The following is an 18,227-nucleotide window of genomic DNA, read 5'->3' on the forward strand; positions in this document are numbered from 1 at the left end:
TTAATGTAATGTACTAGTTCATATATTTCACTCTTATTTATAATATATTTTAAAATATGAAAAAATTATTTATTATATACACGTAGGAATAATGTGCTATAAGGCTAATTCCACTAAATATTCAGGGAGAGTAAGAAACACATCAAAAAAATTCATGTAATAAAAATACACACAAACATTTTTGTATATCCGATATAAATAAATTCTTTAGTGAATATATTCATATTATATTCACATAATTGTATTCTACATGTTTGATCTTTTTATAATTATGTACGTTTTTTGATATTCTAAAATTGATTCTTTCAACAACAATGTTTCTTACTTTTAACATTCATCATCAATGATGCCGTAAACAAACTTAAATAGTTGAGAATCGACAAATAAACATTTCATGTGTACAAAAAATTAATTTGTTTTTTCAAAATCAATGATACAAACTTAATAAATTTTAAGAATATATATTTATAATTTAATTTGTAACATAAAAGAGGAGGCATTAATTAGGTTAGATATGAAGTATTATTGAAGTCTTTAACGTACCAAAGTGGCCTAGTGGTGCTAGCTAGATAGTAGTGTGACTACTAACCGTTAGGCATGGCGTGCCAGAATTCCAGTGAAGACCAAAGCAGAAAATTGAACAAATAGCAAAAAAACAAGAAAAGTAATGAAACATCCTAAGACCTAAGTGAGAGTGATTGTCCTTGCAGTTACACGCACAACACACACTACAACTCATATAACACACGCAAAGAAGGCTTTCTACTTTCTACTTCTATTCCCTTAACTACCCTTTACTTGTATAGTCTCCCTCCCTCCCTCCCTCTCTCTCTCTTGGTGCTCCATCGTTTTCTGGTCCAAGAAGCTCACTTCCCTTCACTTGTGTGAAAATTTCTGCTGACGGTTTGTTTGTCACAACACACTTTGGCCTTTCTTTTATATTATTTTCTTGGTCGAAAGTGTGTTTGTCACAATGGAAGCTAATACTTCTGGGGAGGACTGTTGTGTCAAGGTTGCAGTTCACATCAGGCCTCTGATAGGAGATGAGAGGCTTCAGGGCTGTAAAGATTGTGTTACTGTAGTGCCCGGGAAGCCTCAGGTACTCATTTTTACAATGTGATGTGGGTTTTTACAGTGGAGTACTCATTTTTGCTACAATTTCGAGAAATATAAAAATGTGTTTTTTGGGTTGCTCTGGTGTTGATGGGTGCTTCGGAAACGACTTTTTCCCCTAGGAAATGATGATCGTTTGAAGATCTGGGTCTTTATTTGATGCTATTATTTCCAAGACTAAAGCTTTTTATTAAATTCTGAAATTTTGGAGAGGATGCATGTTGCTTTTTTGAGCTTACAGCGGTCTGGATTTTGGTGATTCTGCAGCAATCAGGAGTTGGGTTGTTTGGGTATTATGAAAAAAAAAAACTGTAATTCTTGCATTTGCTTTTACCTTGCAACATGATGGATTTTTCGGCACTGTAAGAGCTTTTTGAGCCATAAGAACAGACAATCTCCATTGGCAATTTCTACAACCCAGAAAATTAGGATTTCAGGTTGAGTTTGCTTCTAAAATTGCAGGAAATAACTTCTGATAAATCCATTGATATGAAGATATATCAATTCAGGTCTCAATTAGATACATGGATGCTATTTTTGGGAAAACCTTTATTTGTTGCACTAATGATGCATCCTCTACTAAAATATGAGAAGCAATTCGTTTGCCTTATTTTTTTTCTTTTTGTGGGCTTGTTTTTCGTTTCTACTTTCTTTATGTTCAGTTCATCCTTTTACTGCCAGAACAATCCTACTGCTTATGCTTGCTTTTTGATGGAGCAACACATTTCTTTCTGTTGTACTTTTGGTTTTATTTCCGTCTTGTTGCTCAATGAACTATCAGGAATTGAGCAGATTTTACTTCCATTCATTGAGATGACTTTAACTGGGATTGCGTTGTTTTTATTTGCGTACCGTATAGAAATTAGTTGCTTTTACATGTCAAAAAAGAGGAGAAAAGAAATTGAAAAGAGGAAAGGATGAAAGTTGGTTGAAGAGATAACCATCCCAACCTGTATTTATCTGAATTAATAAATTTTGCAGGTGTTTTAGTTCCTTTGGATTGCATAATTTTCAACCTTTTGTCAGAGTTGTCGTCATTCTGCAGAACTTTGCATTTGCCTTTGTCTTATTTCATTTATTGTTATGTTTGGCTTTTGAAATTTTTTTTACGTTGGTGACTTGTTAATACAATAACCTATCCTATATTTCTGGTCCGCCAAAGTAACTCCATATTCTGGTCTATTTGTAATCATAAATTCTTTCTCTTATCTTGTTTTATTTCGGGTGTTATTTTGCTACAGGTGCAAATTGGAACACATTCATTTACATTTGATCATGTCTATGGTAGTACTGGCTCTCCCTCAACCGCAATGTATGAAGAGTGTGTTGCACCTTTGGTTGACGGCTTGTTTCAAGGATATAATGCTACTGTTCTTGCCTATGGACAGGTAAATCTTACAATTTATGCTAAATCGTGTGCATAATTGGAAGTTATCTTTACAATGCTGGCTGCAATTAATTTGTCACTGAAGTATTTGAACTTCCAATATTTGCTGCAGACGGGGTCAGGAAAAACGTACACCATGGGCACAAGTCTCAAAGATGGATGCCAAACCGGACTAATTCCCAAAGTTATGAATGCTTTATTCAGCAAGATTGAAACCCTGAAGCATGAAATTGAATTCCAACTACAAGTTTCCTTCATTGAGGTTGGTTCAACTTCCTTTGCTGGTCATCCATAAATTGTCTGGTCACAACGGTTATGTTAATGTCCTGCATTTCCTTTAGCAAACCCTTGGAAATTAGAATATTTTCATTAAAATGTGGCTTTTGGATGTATTTAGCATTACATGGTTATGCATTTATGATATTTTACAATATTCTTATTTTTATGTGAAGATTCACAAAGAAGAAGTAAGAGACCTGCTTGAGTCCAGTTCAGCTAGCAAACAAGAGATAGCAAATGGACATGCAGGAAAAATAACCATTCCCGGGAGACCTCCAATTCAAATCCGTGAAACGTCAAATGGTGTAATTACACTTGCAGGGTCGACTGAGTGCAGTGTCAAAACGCTTAAAGAAATGGCTGATTGCCTGGAGCAAGGATCACTAAACAGGGCAACAGGGAGTACAAACATGAATAATCAGTCCAGGTAGATAATACAGTAATACAATCTTTTCTTTATGGCTCCATTCCAGGGTAAAATGAGGCTTTTAAACATCATAGCTTGTTGCTAATAAGAAATGAGAAGATGCACCGCACCCCGTTTCTCATTCTACAATCTCATAATAAATGTGTGGTAATTTCTTACTCTCGTGGTTTGGCAATTAACTCAAAGCAAATTTTCCACACTGGTTAATTGTTTTTCATGAATGTTTCAATTTAATCTCTGAAAAAAAATTAATCAGTCACATTTCTTTTTTTTTTTCTTATATGCAAACTTGAGCCAATATTTTTATTTGAGTAAACTCGCAGTGTTTTACACTGTAATAAACTGATGCTTGAGTTATTCAGGGAACCTAGTGAGCAATATTTATTCCAAAATCTTGTCCTCAATTCCTCTACTAACTTTGTTTTAAGTTATTACTAAGAATAACAATTTCTCTACCCCCCCCCCCCCCCCCCCCAATTTCCCCCCCCCCCCCCCCAGCCGCTCGCATGCTATCTTTACCATCACAGTGGAGCAGATGAAGAGGCTTCATGCAGGTATTTCTGGTGATGCCAATCTAAATGACTGTATGACTGAAGATTATCTCTGTGCCAAGTTGCATTTGGTGGATCTTGCTGGATCAGAACGTGCCAAGAGAACAGGCTCGGATGGTTTACGTTTTAAGGAAGGTAAGTACAATGGTAACTGTTGCTTCAGAGAGGATTCTTTTATTTAATTATTATTATTAGTATTGTTGTTGTTGTTACTACAAATTTTTAATTTTTGTAACACATACGGTTCGTATAGGAGTTCACATTAACAAGGGTCTTCTCGCACTTGGCAATGTTATAAGTGCACTTGGTGATGAAAAAAAGCGAAAAGAAGGTGTTCATGTACCATATCGGGATAGTAAACTTACACGACTACTGCAGGTTCGTTTACATACTAAATGATAAGGGCATCAAGATAGCTGCCTAGCTCACTTGCTTCAAAATGTTTAACATTGCAAAGGTTTTATTCATATTTTGCAAATTTGTAATGTCCTTGTGAATTATGATAGGGGAACCATACTCATTTCATGACTAGCGTGTAGGTACTGCATGATATCCGTGTGTGTAGTATTTTAAATATTTCCGACCTCATCTTAATCAAGAAATTTTAAAAGGCTAAGACCCACGATTTCTTAGGTCTGTCAAAAACTGTGGTTGCTTGAAGTTTTAAAAAATGTTACCATCGTTCAGGATTGATTTGGGTACTAATACATCTTAACTCTTACTTGATTTGTTTAACTTGTAAGGATTTGACTATGATACTACCTACATTTTCTTTTTTGATTCAAATATTTCCTTAACTGCAAATGCAGTGACTTTCTACTTGAATTTTAAGTTTTAAGTCTTTGGTTGTCAGCAGGATTCTCTTGGTGGCAACAGCAGAACGGTAATGATAGGTAATCTATAATCTTTTGTAGGTTTGTTCACAGGAATGATGTTCTTAATGATGTCTCCAAATACATGATCTAACATTGTAGCAGACTACTAATTGTTCTTTTGACTACATTTCTCTCCAGCTTGCATAAGCCCTGCTGATATAAATGCGGAGGAAACTCTCAACACTCTGAAGTATGCCAATCGCGCTCGTAATATCCAGAACAAACCTGTTGTAAGTCACTTTTTCTCTCTCCTTATTCACTGGCATTTTCACCATATTTAGATGGAAATTACTTCTCTCACGGAGTCTTCATATTCAAATCATTCTTTGATTACTTGATGACCAGATTAACAGAGATCCAATATCCAATGAAATGCTGAAGATGCGTCAACAGTTGGAATATCTGCAAGCAGAACTTTGTGCCCGCAGTGGAGGAGTTTCATTTGATGAAATACAGGTCGGAACCACATTTTTCTTTTATATATTTTATATTGTGAACCCCTTACAGAGGGAAAAGTCTTGACTAGAGAATGCACCAACATGAAGTTTACATATTTCCGATTCAACAATTTTCCTTGTAATGCTTACACTTCTGAGTTTGATTTTTCAATTACTTTGCATTCTTTTGTGACTTAAAGCGACTAAGGATAAATATGCAAGTCATCTATCCAGTGCTTTAGTTTCTTAAAAGAACTTCAGATTTTAGATTTTTTATCCCATCTCCTTCTTGATTCATTGATCAAACGAGGTTTAGATGTCTCATATTTAGTCCTAACATCATATGAAACATTGACATTTATTACTAATATTTCTCCTAACAATCTTTATAATATCTAATGGAAATACTGTTCCAGTAACTCCTGAACATGGATTAAGATTGTCCGTCAAAATTACCATCTCTTTGAATTCTTTTTCTCTTTTTTTTTTTTTTTTATTTTAATGATCTCTTAAAACTCCTGTCCACAAAGATATATGCATAATTTCTCAAACATTACGTTGAAAGAGCTTTAACAGGGGTTAACATGTACAGGCTCTTAAGGATAGGATTGCTCAGCTCGAGGCTACTAATAAGGACTTATCTCAAGAACTAAATGAGTTCCGCAATAGAGGTGGAGCCATGGAGCAATATCCGGCAGAAATTAAAGTATGTAATTATCTTTAACAGGCAGCAATACAACTGCCATATGTGAAAATGTCGAAAAGCAAATAAATCTGTAATATCTTCCAAGGTAAAAAAAGCTACTATTTTGCAGGCTCGCGGAAATGGTGCCATAAAAAGTGAGGGTCTCAAGAGGGGATTGCAAAGTATGGAGTCATCTGATTATCAAATGAGTGATAGCAGTACGTTTCTCTAATTACACATGGCTTTGATGTTCTATTTCTTAAGTTAATGAATCAGAGTTAACATAATAAAATTATTATCAAGAAGATGAATATGATTCTGTTAAACTTGTCCGTAAGGAACTGCACTAGTGGGTTTTAAATGTTGATGTTTGCAGGTGATTCTGGAGATATAGATGAAGATACAGCTAAAGAATTGGAGCATACCTATTTGCAAAATAGTATGGATAAAGAATTGAATGAGTTAAATCGACAGTTGGAGCAGAAAGAGGTAATCTAACTGCCAAACCTTGATTTTAAATTAAGCAGACATTTTCCTGTTCTTATTAGCATGGATATACTATATGTCCAGACAATTAAATGCTGAAGTTGAACATTCTGGACTTTAATTAGATATAAGAGAAACTTTATGCATCTTTATCTAAATGATTGAGGGCCTGAACCATTTGGTTTTGTATGTTGTTGAAGAGAACATTGTTAACTGGGTTATACGAGAACTTGTTTCCTACTGCTTTCTTATGGATCAATTTTTCCTGCCAGAATCATTTATAATACATCCAGATTGATTGAGAAAGCAATGTCTATTTGTGTCTTATATTAAACTATGTAACTGCAGTCTCAAATGAAACTTTTTGGAGGCTATGACACTACGGCTCTAAAGCAACACTTCGGAAAGAAACTTATGGAACTTGAGGAGGAGAAAAAGGCTGTGCAGGTCTCACAATCAGAAAACAAACAATGCTTTGAATATTATGGTTTCATTGTTTGATAAATTTCAGCGCTTCTTATCACCTATTTAATGGATGCAGTGTGAGAGGGATCGACTGTTAGCAGAAGTTGAAAACCTTTCCGCTAATTCTGATGGACAAGCACAAAAACTGCAAGACATCCATGCCCAGAAACTAAAAGCGCTTGAAGCTCAGGTTTTTCCAATTTTCTCTTTTGTAACAGATTCCAGATCTAATATAATTACCATTTATTTGTCACAATATATCCCTATTCTCTGAGATTTTGCCATTTCTATACATCAGATACAAGATCTTAAAAAGAAACAAGAGAATCAGGTTCAACTTTTAAAACAGAAACAGAAGAGTGATGAAGCAGCTAAAAAGTTACAAGACGAAATACAATGCATCAAGGCGCAAAAGGTCACATTTTGCTCTTCCTTGAACACATATTTGACATCTTTTTTTCTTTTCACCTTGCATGTAAGTCCCTGATATACTTTGTTGTTGTAGGTTCAATTGCAACAAAAGATCAAGCAAGAAGCTGAACAATTTCGGCAATGGAAGGCATCTCGGGAAAAGGAATTATTGCAGGTAATTTACTGCAACGTTGTTTCTCTTCCAGTGTGAAAAACTCTCATCCATCGTGAAAACTACTTTATTTTAAATCCCCTTCGCTCATTGTAGCTGCTTGAATTAATTTCCTATAAAAACCCAATACGCCTCATCTAACATGTTTCCGAAACTTTTGTGTTTGCTCATGTGCTAAACTTCCCGCGGAGTGTTACCTTTTGAACCTTTTACTTCCATCTACCGAGTTTTTACTTTGGTATAAAATGGTTGCATACAGTTAAGGAAGGAGGGCAGAAGAAATGAGTACGAGAGACATAAATTGCAAGCACTGAATCAGCGTCAAAAAATGGTGAGAATCTTGTTCTCTTTAGAAATAATCAATTTTTTTTTTCCTCATATTGTATTTGGATGTATGAAACTATTATGGTATTAGTATCTGTCAAGAAAAAAGGGATAGTAAACCGAGTAGATTTCATCTTTTGCTGGAGTATTGCAATTTGTTAGTTCTCTAATGGATAGTGTGAATCTTCATTGTTCTCTTTGGAAATGATCAATTGTTATTCCTAATATTGTATTTGGATATATGAAACTATTATGGTATTAGTATCTGTCAAGAATAAATGGCTAGTAAACCTAGTATAGATCTCATCTTTTGCTGGAGTAGTGCAGTTTGTTAGTTCTCTAATGTATGTTTTGGATGCATATGAATGCTGCCAATGCTAAATAAAGATCAGTAAGACTCCTATCTTTCCAATTTGTTTTCTTACTAAAGGTATGAAAATGCTACATCTGTTACTTTCTGATTTTAAAATCCAGAGGCATGGAATACTAAGTTCATCCTGTTCATGTTTTCGGAATTGGGAGATGAAAACAATGCAATGATAGTATTTTAAACCTCTCCGTTGAGAATGTATTCTCCCTTGGGTCAATTCTTTCAACTGTACTTCTGAACAATAATTGTAAGGAACTTCCTGTTTTATATGCACTGTGTCAAAATATTAATTGAATAGCCCCTGAATCAATTTCATTTCAGGTTCTTCAGAGAAAGACTGAGGAAGCTGCAATGGCTACCAAGAGGTTGAAAGAATTGCTAGAAGCACGTAAATCTTCAACTCGGGAAAACTCTGGTACGTGTTTTCTTCTCTCTTTTGCTTCCCTTCCCTTTTGCTCTGAGAGAGGTGCTGATATTACATCTCTTTGCAGTGAATAGCAACGGGAATGGAATAAATGGCCAGGTACACTCTTGCACAAGATATCTATCTCTCCATTCTATTTGAACCACCATATAAACCTAACTTTTTAATTTCCAGACCAATGAGAAGTCCTTGCAGCGTTGGCTTGATCATGAGCTAGAAGTTTTGGTAAATGTTCATGAAGTTCGTTATGAGTATGAGAAGCAGAGCCAAGTGTACGTAGGATTCCACATTTTCTCTTATCAACTTTATTGTGAGCACACATGTGAAGGTGTCCCACATACACATGCAAATCTTGGTATTATGTTGTTAAGTATTTGTTTGCTCATCTCCAGACGAGCAGCTTTGGCGGAAGAGTTGGCTGTTCTGAGACAAGTTGATGAATTTGCTTCGAAGGGTGTTAGCCCTCCCAGAGGAAAAAATGGAGTTTCCAGGTGAGTTATGTGTAACAACTGAAACTTTTTTTGGTGTGAACATCATTAGCTGTAGTTCTTAATACACCGACATAGACAACATCTTGAATGAAAATCAAGTTTTCTGAACTTCCGTTCATTTGTTTCTTATCTTATCAGGGCATCTTCAATGTCACCTACTGCAAGAATGTCAAGAATTGCTTCTCTTGAAAGCATGCTAAGTATTTCATCAAATTCACTTGTTGCAATGGCTTCACAGCTTTCAGAAGCTGAAGAACGTGAGCGTGTAGTCAGCAGTCGTGGACGCTGGAACCAGCTCCGTTCTATGGGGGATGCCAAAAACCTCCTCCAGTATATGTTCAATCATCTTGGCGATGCAAGGTAGACTATGAACTTTTGAAGATATTAGGACCTCTTCCCCACCCACCCAATCCCCTAAAAAAAGTGTGATGACGATGATCATTAAAATAATAATAATTATTATATAAGGAAAGAAATATATATAGAAAAAGGAAAACATACAAAAATATATCAAACCCGTCCAAGAATCTTCCAAAGACCATCGATGCCTTCTCACTTTATAGATCAAAGAATAAAATAGTTTTGAAGGAAATAAGATCAGGTTACAGAATTGGGTGAGGAACAGTAAACAGAATCTGCAGTTTCAATATAATTGCAATGATTTTTCAAAATCAGCTTTAAGAATCTCCATGCATCACAGATGCGAATTGTGGGAAAAGGAAATGGAAATCAAAGAGATGAAAGAGCAGATGAAGGAACTTGTAGGCTTACTACGACAAAGTGAACTAAGAAGAAAGGAAATCGAGAAGGAGCTAAAATTGAGAGATCAAGCTGCTTCTATTACTTTGGCAACACCACCTTCAGTAAGATTGCTTTTGTTATGTCTTCTTATGATATTTTCTCCACATTCTTTTGTTGTTTTCTAGTTTCTAATTCTGTCTCGACTATTCTGTTGGCTCAGGGGAACTCCCTCAAACACATTGCTGATGAAATGAGTGGTCCTTTGTCTCCAATTCCCGTCCCAGCACAGAAACAACTAAAATATACGCCAGGAATTGCTAATGGCTCAGTCAGAGAGTTGGCTGCATTCATGGATCAAACGCGCAAGGTTAGTTCCAACTTCTTACACTCATCTTGCTTAGTTTGGTTTCAGTTTATACTGAGTGTTCTGGCAACTGCAGATGGTACCTATTGGTCACTTGTCGATGAAGAAATTAGCACTTGCCGGACACGGTGGGAAACTATGGAGATGGAAGAGGAGCCATCATCAATGGCTATTGCAGTTCAAATGGAAGTGGCAAAAACCTTGGAGACTTTCGGAATGGATTAAACACAGTGATGAAACAATCATGAGAGCTAGGCCCCGACCACAGTCTCTTCCTGATGTAATGTATAGAAACCCGCACTAGCTTCTATATCTGGACGTGGATATTCTTTCATGAACTCTTCCAGTCCCCAACACATGGCACAGGAAAGTGCAAAGGAATAAGTGCAGGTAAAATTTCTTTCATCTTCTTCCATTGGCATTTAATGGTGATGAAGTTAATTCTTGAGCTTCTTTTTCCATCACCAAAATGCAGGTTGAGGTATAAGTGGCTGTTGGGGAAATTTTGCCTGTCAACTGTATTTGTAGAAATGAATATTAACTACCACCCTGGAGAATTGTAGCTGCTTGTAAAATGATGCCATCATCAAATACAACTCACCTGTATGATACTTCAAGGGTTAGACCGCCTACGTCTGATTTACTGCTCCATCACAAATGTTCTATTCTGCTGTCTGCTGTCTGCTGTCTGCCTACCTTCTGTTGCTCACTGTTGTTGTATATATATACTCGGTCAACATCAACTCTCTGTGAAGGGCATTTCCTTAAAAGCAGTGTGTCAAATTTTCTTCTTTCTGTAATTCCTTTTTCCCCTTCTTTGTGGCTAATTGGCCTTGTGTATACTGTGTGTAAGCACAACATTGATTTTGTTCAAAGGTAGTACAGTTCAAAATTACTTACTCTCAGAAGGATTGTTCTTTTATTAATGTGTGCTTATTTATTTCTGCAATCATATTTCTTTATGCAGAATTTTTTAGTACATTTTAGCCTCAACCTTGTGCACAATGCTGAATAAAATTGACAGCAGCTTCTAGTAACCCACCCTGTCTCATCATTCTATTACTATGATATAATTACTGATGAAACCAAGTACAAAAATACAAAAGGACAATCGCCAAAAACACTGTATACAAACAATCCATTCTTTCCATATCCTGTAAGTAAAGCTGTTGCCTGGTTCAGCGGCATGCCTCCTCCAGCTACCAACTGCAATAATCGGACAAGGATCAAATGTCGATGCATGCTCAAGTTCAGAGCAAACTCAGATTTTGCAGCACCAGAATGCACAATGTTCCTCTTTCCGATGATTGCTAACAAGACCGCCACACTGCAAGCAGATAGAACTGCTTCCATCTGAGAATGCATCAAGCATGATCTGCTTCCTGCCTGTCTCAGCAAGTATAATTTGCTTGAGCATCAGGTTGGCTGAAGAGAATATCTATGTTGTGTTGAGGTGGTTCAGTTCTTGAAGGCATGGCCTCATCAATTGCAAACTTAGCAAACAACAATGCCAACTCATCAGCCGCAGAACTAGCTTGAATCTTGTTTCGGTACAACTCCAGAGCACGGTTCAGCTTGAGCTACAGCTTCATCTCCCCCTTGTATCTTCATAGGCATCGCCACCTTCAACAAGAAAGTGAATTGGAGACAATGATAGCAAAGATCTTCAAACATGGTGTATAAAGATTAAAGCTCAGATCATAAGCCTTAATAATCATTCAGGGTTATATTTAGTCTACATTTAGGCTTAAACGCCAAAAATGCTAGACAAGAGAATATCAGCATCCAAGAATCAAGATTGCATTGCAGAACAATTGAAATAACTAGACAAGAGAACGACAGCTATTTTTCCGGTGTAATTGCATTTTGCCCCATGTAAAAACACAAATAAGAAAATTATCCCATTAAATAACAATGCGACCCATGGACTTTCAGAAAAGTCCTCCTCGCCTCCCGCATTGGGAGGTGGGTTTGCCCGTTCTTTTTTATTCAGGAGTCGCATTGCTTTTTTCTTTATTCCATTAGATTTTTACTTACCAGCATTTTCACTGCTGTTGCATTTAACCTACTTTCGACGCATATAAATATTAGAACAGCAAACTGATACCAAAAACAGATCACAAATGCACCCGAAGACAACCTTTTCAATCGAAAGTAACACCAGAAAGAAGAACAGGAAGAGGGAAAAATTATGAACTGGAAAATAAATGAAGAGGAAAGAATTTTTTTTGATATTATTTAAATAATTTTACCGCTTGGAGAGCCTGGAAAGGCTTGCCTTGATCAACGAGCTGGCGAGCCATTGCCAACAAATTCCCTACCACGTCTCCTGAACCAGATTCAAGCCCAAAGCCTGCGGCGGATCCGGGGCCTCCGCCTCAATCATTTCGGCGGTCCGTACTGTTCATGGCTTTACAGTTCTTGCTCCTTGTACTTCCCAACTCAGTGTTTGACTACTCAAGACACCTCTGTACATCGAAATGTACATGATATTCACTTCAGTTTGAAATTTTTTCTCTTTATTTAATTTTTTTTATATAGTTTGTAATTTAGGCCTTCTCTGTTAGTTTGGGTTGATTTGGATGGACTTATTTGGGCCTGAGGTGGAAAAAGATTTTAATGGGCCTATGGTTGTTAATGGATTGGGTCTCACTTAGTGAAGGCGTATTACATCAATTTTCATCAACTATCATAATAAGACTTTTACTTTTATTTACTCAATTTGTTTAAAATATTTGAGATTTACTCCCCCTCCAATGTTTCCCCCTTTCACTTTTCCTCCTCCTTTCACTTCCCTTTTTTCTCTCACTTGAACCAAACAAACTCTTAGTGTAATGTACATCAAAAATACTAATATAAATTTTAGTCATTGAATAGAGAGTGTTTTTTCAAAATACCGAGACACTCCTTGAGGAAGTGATGGTGCAATATACACTAGATATTTGTGTGAAATTTTGTAAGAAAACATACTTATAATGACAACATCAAAGAATACATTTGTCATTTTAAAACAAATTGTAAATATTTATATAATTAAACCTGACCTCTAGAGGTATAAATTTAATTTACCTTCAATAATATTACAGTTCATATATTTTAGTTAATATATACAAATTATGAGGATAGAGTTCCCATTATCTACACATTCTAAAAGAAAATTATGTAAATATCAGACAAAATATAACACCACTTTCCAGTAAAATATATATGATTCATAACTGTAGTAAGCAATGAATACAGGAAAATAATACATATCTCCATTAAGGGAAAAAACAGTTCATATTTCATTTTTCCAGGCCTATTTTAACTAAGTACTCCTTTTTCTTGTGCTCTCCCTACATATGTCTGGATGGTGGGTGGGCTCCAAGCTAAATTTTTGGCATAAATTGCCATTGTTGAACTGAAAATGTGTACATCATACACGTGCATTTGTACGCCCATGCTAAATTTTCACTGCTCAACAAGTAGAGGACAAAACAGCTAAGAGTTCCCTGAACTTGAGTTGAACTCACCATCCTCCATTAGGACCACCTCTTTAATTTCTTGAATCATCTTCAAGACCTGCCACATTGTCGGTCTTTGCTCCGGCGAGGCCACTCTACAAGCCACGGCCACCTCGAGAAGCATTTCCAATTGGTTTGCTTCTCCGTTATCGTCGTCCCTAGCAGACTTTGCCCAACTGATCATATCATCGGGCGTCAAAGTCGGGTGCTGCGATGGGTGCTTCCCTGTTAGCAGCTCGAGTAGAAGAACCCCAAATGAGTAGACATCAGACTTGGATGTTGCTTCCCTGTGGTCGAACCTGAGAATTTCCGGGGCTTTGTAGGCGATGGAATTAGCGTCTTCGTCTGGGGACGGGGTGGCTAATGCGACAAGGCAGTAGTCGGTGAGGCAGGCCTCGAAGTCGGAGCCGAGGAGGACGTTAGAGGACTTGAGATTACCGTGAACGAGCCTCCACGCTTGGTGGATGTAGCAGAGTCCTTGGGCTGCGTCCTCCGCTATTTTCAAGCATGATGTCCAGTGAAGTGGTTTCGCCTTTGCTGGCTTTGAACCTATTGTGGATATGATAGCCACGATCAGCAACAAAAAGCTCACCTCATAGGTCATAAATAAAAGAATCACGACAAAAGAATGGTACAAATTATACCACATGTGTCCCATTGTTAACGTGACATAACTTTATTTTTTCATGCTTTCACACACAGGACATACAAGAATTTTGGATTGATCCTAATGTAGCTAAAATTACTACCCAATTTTAAGGAATGAAATCATAAGTAGAAGCTGCAACTCGAAAGGAGCAATTTTGCAATAGTAAATAACTAGTTTATAAGCACTGCCAACCACGGTCGTGGTTCAAATTGTTTGTCGCAAGCAAATGGAGGTTAAAAAATATAATACAGCTTCGCGTTCCATATGGGGGAACAAACACTATAAATGCTCCTTTCCATGACCGTTGCGGATGTAATGTTCATTCAGAGATTATTTTGAATGAAATCTGACTTAAGCATTAGAGAACTATGGCAGCATGGAGCAAGCAAATGTCGACATTTTCGTGCTGTAAAACCTACCCTGATAAGGAATTCACTTGATATATAGTCCTCTCACATTTACTCCTGATACATAGTATCCATTGCCAGATTCTCTATCCTGATGATAAAGCCAGTGAGATACTACTGCAACCTAGCTAGATTTTCGCATTATAATCTCGTCGTTTTATTAAACTCTAGCACAGATTGTACGGTTATTATGATAAACTAAAAGCCACAGCTCCCAAGAGCATCCTCAGACAATTTAATAAATGCTCTTCAATTTTCCAGATTGTCGTACCATATGGCCTTTATTACTGTCTCCACCAATTATTTTACCTTAATTTCAAGAAACAAACAACGGCAAGAATCTGACAATCATTTGAATTAAGACATCCTGCTAAATACTCATACTAATCACATAATTAACTTAATAAAACAGATGATTAAATAGTAGGAAAAGAGTTTAATGAAAGTGATTAATCAGAGAAAGAAAGGAACTGACCGTGAATGAGAGAAAAAAGACTGCCATTGGGCTGGTAATCATAGATCAAAAGCCTTTCTTCCTTGGCCTGAAAATAAGCCCGAAGAGGCACCAAATTAGGGTGCCTCAGCCCACCCACTGATTCCATGTGCCCCTCGAACACCTCCTGGTTCGTGCCCCCCAATCTCCCACTATCCAGTCTCTTCACAGTGACGATCAGACGGCTGTCAAGTACTGCCTTGTACGTGCTCCCCATTGTCCCCTTCCCCAACAGCTCTGCAGAAGCCCGCATCAGCTGGTCCAGCGTATACACCTGCGCCTCGCCCGCGCAGAATACTAAGCTCCCGCTTTTCCCCGCCGTCTGCAGCTGCTTACCCTCCTGCACTCTCTTCACCTTCTCCTCCAGCTCTTCGTTTTCTTCTGCAATTCTCATAACAGCCTCTGCATTGCCCGTCACGCTAGGGTCCAGCCCCATTTTCGTACGTTCTCCTTTCGGCGATCTTTTATGCTTCCTAACAGCGAACGCGAGGCATATGAGTGAAATGACAACAATAGACACCCCCAATGAGAAGCCTATCACCAGAGCAGCCCTCCTGTGCTTCTGCATTATGCCTTTACTGCTTAAGGCAACGTCATCCCTCAACCCCGCCGTTTGCCTGAGCGCCGCTGCTGATGTCGGAGGTGGTGCCATGATCGTCGGCTGGCCAAAAAAGGGTCTCGTCGAAGGGCATTCTTTGTGGATAATCTCACCGCAAAGTCGGGAGTTCAACGCAAAAGATGACATATTAAAGCGGGAAAGAGCTGGGGTCACTGGGATTGCGCCGCTGAGGGCATTGTGAGAGACGTTGAAGATTTGCAAGGAGGTCTGGTTGAAAGGTGGGACCGAACCGTTGAACCGGTTGAAGTCGAGCCGGAGATAATACAGCCTGTCCAAACCGCCCAAAGAATCGGGTATTGGACCGGCCAGCATGTTGTAAGAAAGATCAAGTGTCTTGAGACGATGGAGGGTGGAAACGGAAGGCGGAACAGAGCCGGAGAAATAGTTGCGAGAAAGAAAAAGAACCTTAAGATTAACCAAACCGGAAAGATCGGGAATCGGACCGGTGAGGGAGTTGTTCCGGAGACTGAGAACCCGAAGCTCACGGAGGTGAGTAAGAGTTCCCGGAGCAAAAACCCCTCCAAGATTCTTGCTTTCAATGATCACTTTAACTGCCCTGGAATCGGAGCACTGGACCCCATCCCATTTGCAGAATGCAAAGCTAGTTTTCGGAGAAAAACCCAATTTGTTCCTCAAATCAGCTTTTGACTTGAAATCCAACAAAGCAGACGCATCAGATGGTAGCAACAGGTTCTTTCCAGGAGACGGGGAACACAAAACCAGGAAAGAACAATGGCAGTAAAATGCGACAAAAACAAGCACACGCAGCAGAAAATGATAACGTCGCCTCCCCATTATCCTGAACTACGGAAGAGAAGGGTTGTGGCAATGCAGTAGAAATCGTGGTTACAAGAGCCCTGTTTGTTTTTCTATTATCTGGAGTAGTGGAGCATTTTTACCTCGAGTCGTAGAGGAAAAAGAGGAGTGAGCATAAGGTGACAAAAGCAAGCAAGGGATGAAGAAAGCAAGCAGGTGATGAGAATAGAAGTGCGGGAACAGAGTCAGGAATCACGTGAAGGAAAAGAAATGAGAAGGGTGGTGGGGAATTCCAACACCCTTCTCGCTGCAGTCTGTGTCCCTGGTTTTGTGTGTTTGTATGCGAGCATTCCTATTTCAATCTACAGTTTAATATTAGTACTCTGTTCCATACATACGACTTTGCTACTACCTTCACTTAAGTTGGATGAAAAATTACAACCGACGTGGTAGGGTAACTAAAAGGGATCATTTTACATCCCCTTGATTTTTGACTTAGTTTATATAAATTATTTTTATTTTTTATATAATTGCACAAATTATTTCTGACAATTAAGATTTATAAATAATTTGTATAATAATTTTGATATTTTTGGAGTATATATATAAATTTTTAAAAAATAAGACTAGTTTATTAAATTGATTTTGACATTTCTGATGGGTGTATATATAATTTTTTTAAAAAATTAAATAATTTATATAAATAAATTATAAATGAAGGGTGTAGATATAATTATTCCTAAATAAAATAAATTGTGCAGCTCTTACTAGTTATAAAATTACCACAATTTAAGTATGAACTCGTTTATAATAATAAATTCTATGATTTAAACATAAAAAATGATTTTTTTTCTCTAAATATCTTAATGAATTTTGATGATAAGCTCATTTTTTATAATCATTACGATTTAAATTAAATCTTTTATTATTATTAAGAGACTTTTATATTCACGTCCCAAAAGAGTTATATACTACCTTGGTAGTTTTCTCCTTACTTGAAATATTAAAAAATTATTGGACAAAAAATAAAAAAGAGAGTAAATGTTAAAAACCATTAGACATACTCTATTTGTATGGCACTGGGCAATGAAAAATACTATAATCTGGAAAAAAGACAGTGGTAGTGGCAGATTTTGTAGGTCATCATGGTATTATTATAAGGACGTATCAGCCTCTTGATTCAATCAAGAATCTTGGGAGAGAAACCAACCCTACGTGGGAGTATAATTATTATTTTTTTTAAGTTATAATTAAATTAATCATATTATCATCATTAGATAAATACATTCTTGGTAATGTGACTCTTTTATTAAAATTTTCATTGTACCTAGATGCTAACGGCTACCTATTATATTCTTGCAATACTCTTTTATTAAAATTTTCATTGTACCTAGATGCTAACGGGTACCTATCATATTCTTGCAATGCATCATTTATTAGTACATTTATTGCGTTCTACTACGTGGTACACCAAAGTTACCAAATCAAATTTATACACATTTACATCTGCCCCGTTGCCAACAATGCACAAGAAAATGACATTTTAATGCGTACAAATTGAATTTCAAATTTTACTTTTTCTTGCAAACGAGACTATTACCTTCGTTGATTCGTATTTTAACTTAAATAACCACTAACATTGATAGTATAATTATACTTATTATATAATTAATTAATAATGGCTTCTTTACGTTCTTGATTTATCGTAATTTAAATAAAATTTTAAAATTTTTAGTATTTTTATGGTGTGGGTTAAAAATTTTCCCACCTTATCGGTTTGGTTGGTGGCAATGTGTTG

The 18,227-nt window shown here is 37.0% G+C and overlaps 2 protein-coding genes and 1 long non-coding RNA gene across 3 annotated transcripts; 1 reads left to right on the forward strand and 2 right to left on the reverse strand.

Moving 5' to 3' along the window:
* On the forward strand, positions 794–10,928 carry LOC105159141 (kinesin-like protein KIN-4A). Its single transcript, XM_011076099.2, has 26 exons — positions 794–1,099; positions 2,355–2,501; positions 2,613–2,762; positions 2,953–3,206; positions 3,705–3,892; positions 4,011–4,135; positions 4,614–4,650; positions 4,771–4,862; positions 4,978–5,088; positions 5,662–5,775; positions 5,885–5,972; positions 6,131–6,243; positions 6,589–6,687; positions 6,782–6,895; positions 7,004–7,120; positions 7,211–7,291; positions 7,548–7,619; positions 8,304–8,397; positions 8,474–8,505; positions 8,581–8,678; positions 8,799–8,897; positions 9,036–9,257; positions 9,598–9,760; positions 9,859–10,005; positions 10,079–10,392; positions 10,478–10,928. The coding sequence occupies exons 1-25, from the start codon at positions 974–976 to the stop codon at positions 10,304–10,306; spliced, it is 3,111 nt and encodes a 1,036-aa protein (XP_011074401.1). The 5' UTR covers positions 794–973; the 3' UTR covers positions 10,307–10,392; positions 10,478–10,928.
* On the reverse strand, positions 11,190–12,491 carry LOC110011723. Its single transcript, XR_002286777.1, has 2 exons — positions 12,255–12,491; positions 11,190–11,625 (listed from the first exon to the last, which is right to left on the reverse strand). It is a non-coding gene; the product is annotated as an uncharacterized LOC110011723 (long non-coding RNA).
* LOC105159142 (probable inactive receptor kinase At5g67200) lies at positions 13,172–16,781 on the reverse strand. Its single transcript, XM_011076100.2, has 2 exons — positions 15,037–16,781; positions 13,172–14,054 (listed from the first exon to the last, which is right to left on the reverse strand). The coding sequence occupies exons 1-2, from the start codon at positions 16,466–16,468 to the stop codon at positions 13,483–13,485; spliced, it is 2,004 nt and encodes a 667-aa protein (XP_011074402.1). The 5' UTR covers positions 16,469–16,781; the 3' UTR covers positions 13,172–13,482.

This window comes from Sesamum indicum, linkage group LG3 (genome assembly GCF_000512975.1).
Source record: "Sesamum indicum cultivar Zhongzhi No. 13 linkage group LG3, S_indicum_v1.0, whole genome shotgun sequence".
NCBI lineage: Eukaryota > Viridiplantae > Streptophyta > Magnoliopsida > Lamiales > Pedaliaceae > Sesamum > Sesamum indicum.

Coding starts and splice junctions, on each gene's coding strand:
- LOC105159142 (XM_011076100.2), bottom strand. CDS start 16,468: ATGGGGAGGCGACGTTATCATTTTCTGCTGCGTGTGCTTGTTTTTGTC. Junction 14,055..15,036: donor TCTTTTTTCTCTCATTCACG/GTCAGTTCCTTT, acceptor TATCCACAATAG/GTTCAAAGCCAGCAAAGGCG.
- LOC105159141 (XM_011076099.2), top strand. CDS start 974: ATGGAAGCTAATACTTCTGGGGAGGACTGTTGTGTCAAGGTTGCAGTT. Junction 6,688..6,781: donor AGGAGAAAAAGGCTGTGCAG/GTCTCACAATCA, acceptor TAATGGATGCAG/TGTGAGAGGGATCGACTGTT. Junction 9,258..9,597: donor AATCATCTTGGCGATGCAAG/GTAGACTATGAA, acceptor CATGCATCACAG/ATGCGAATTGTGGGAAAAGG.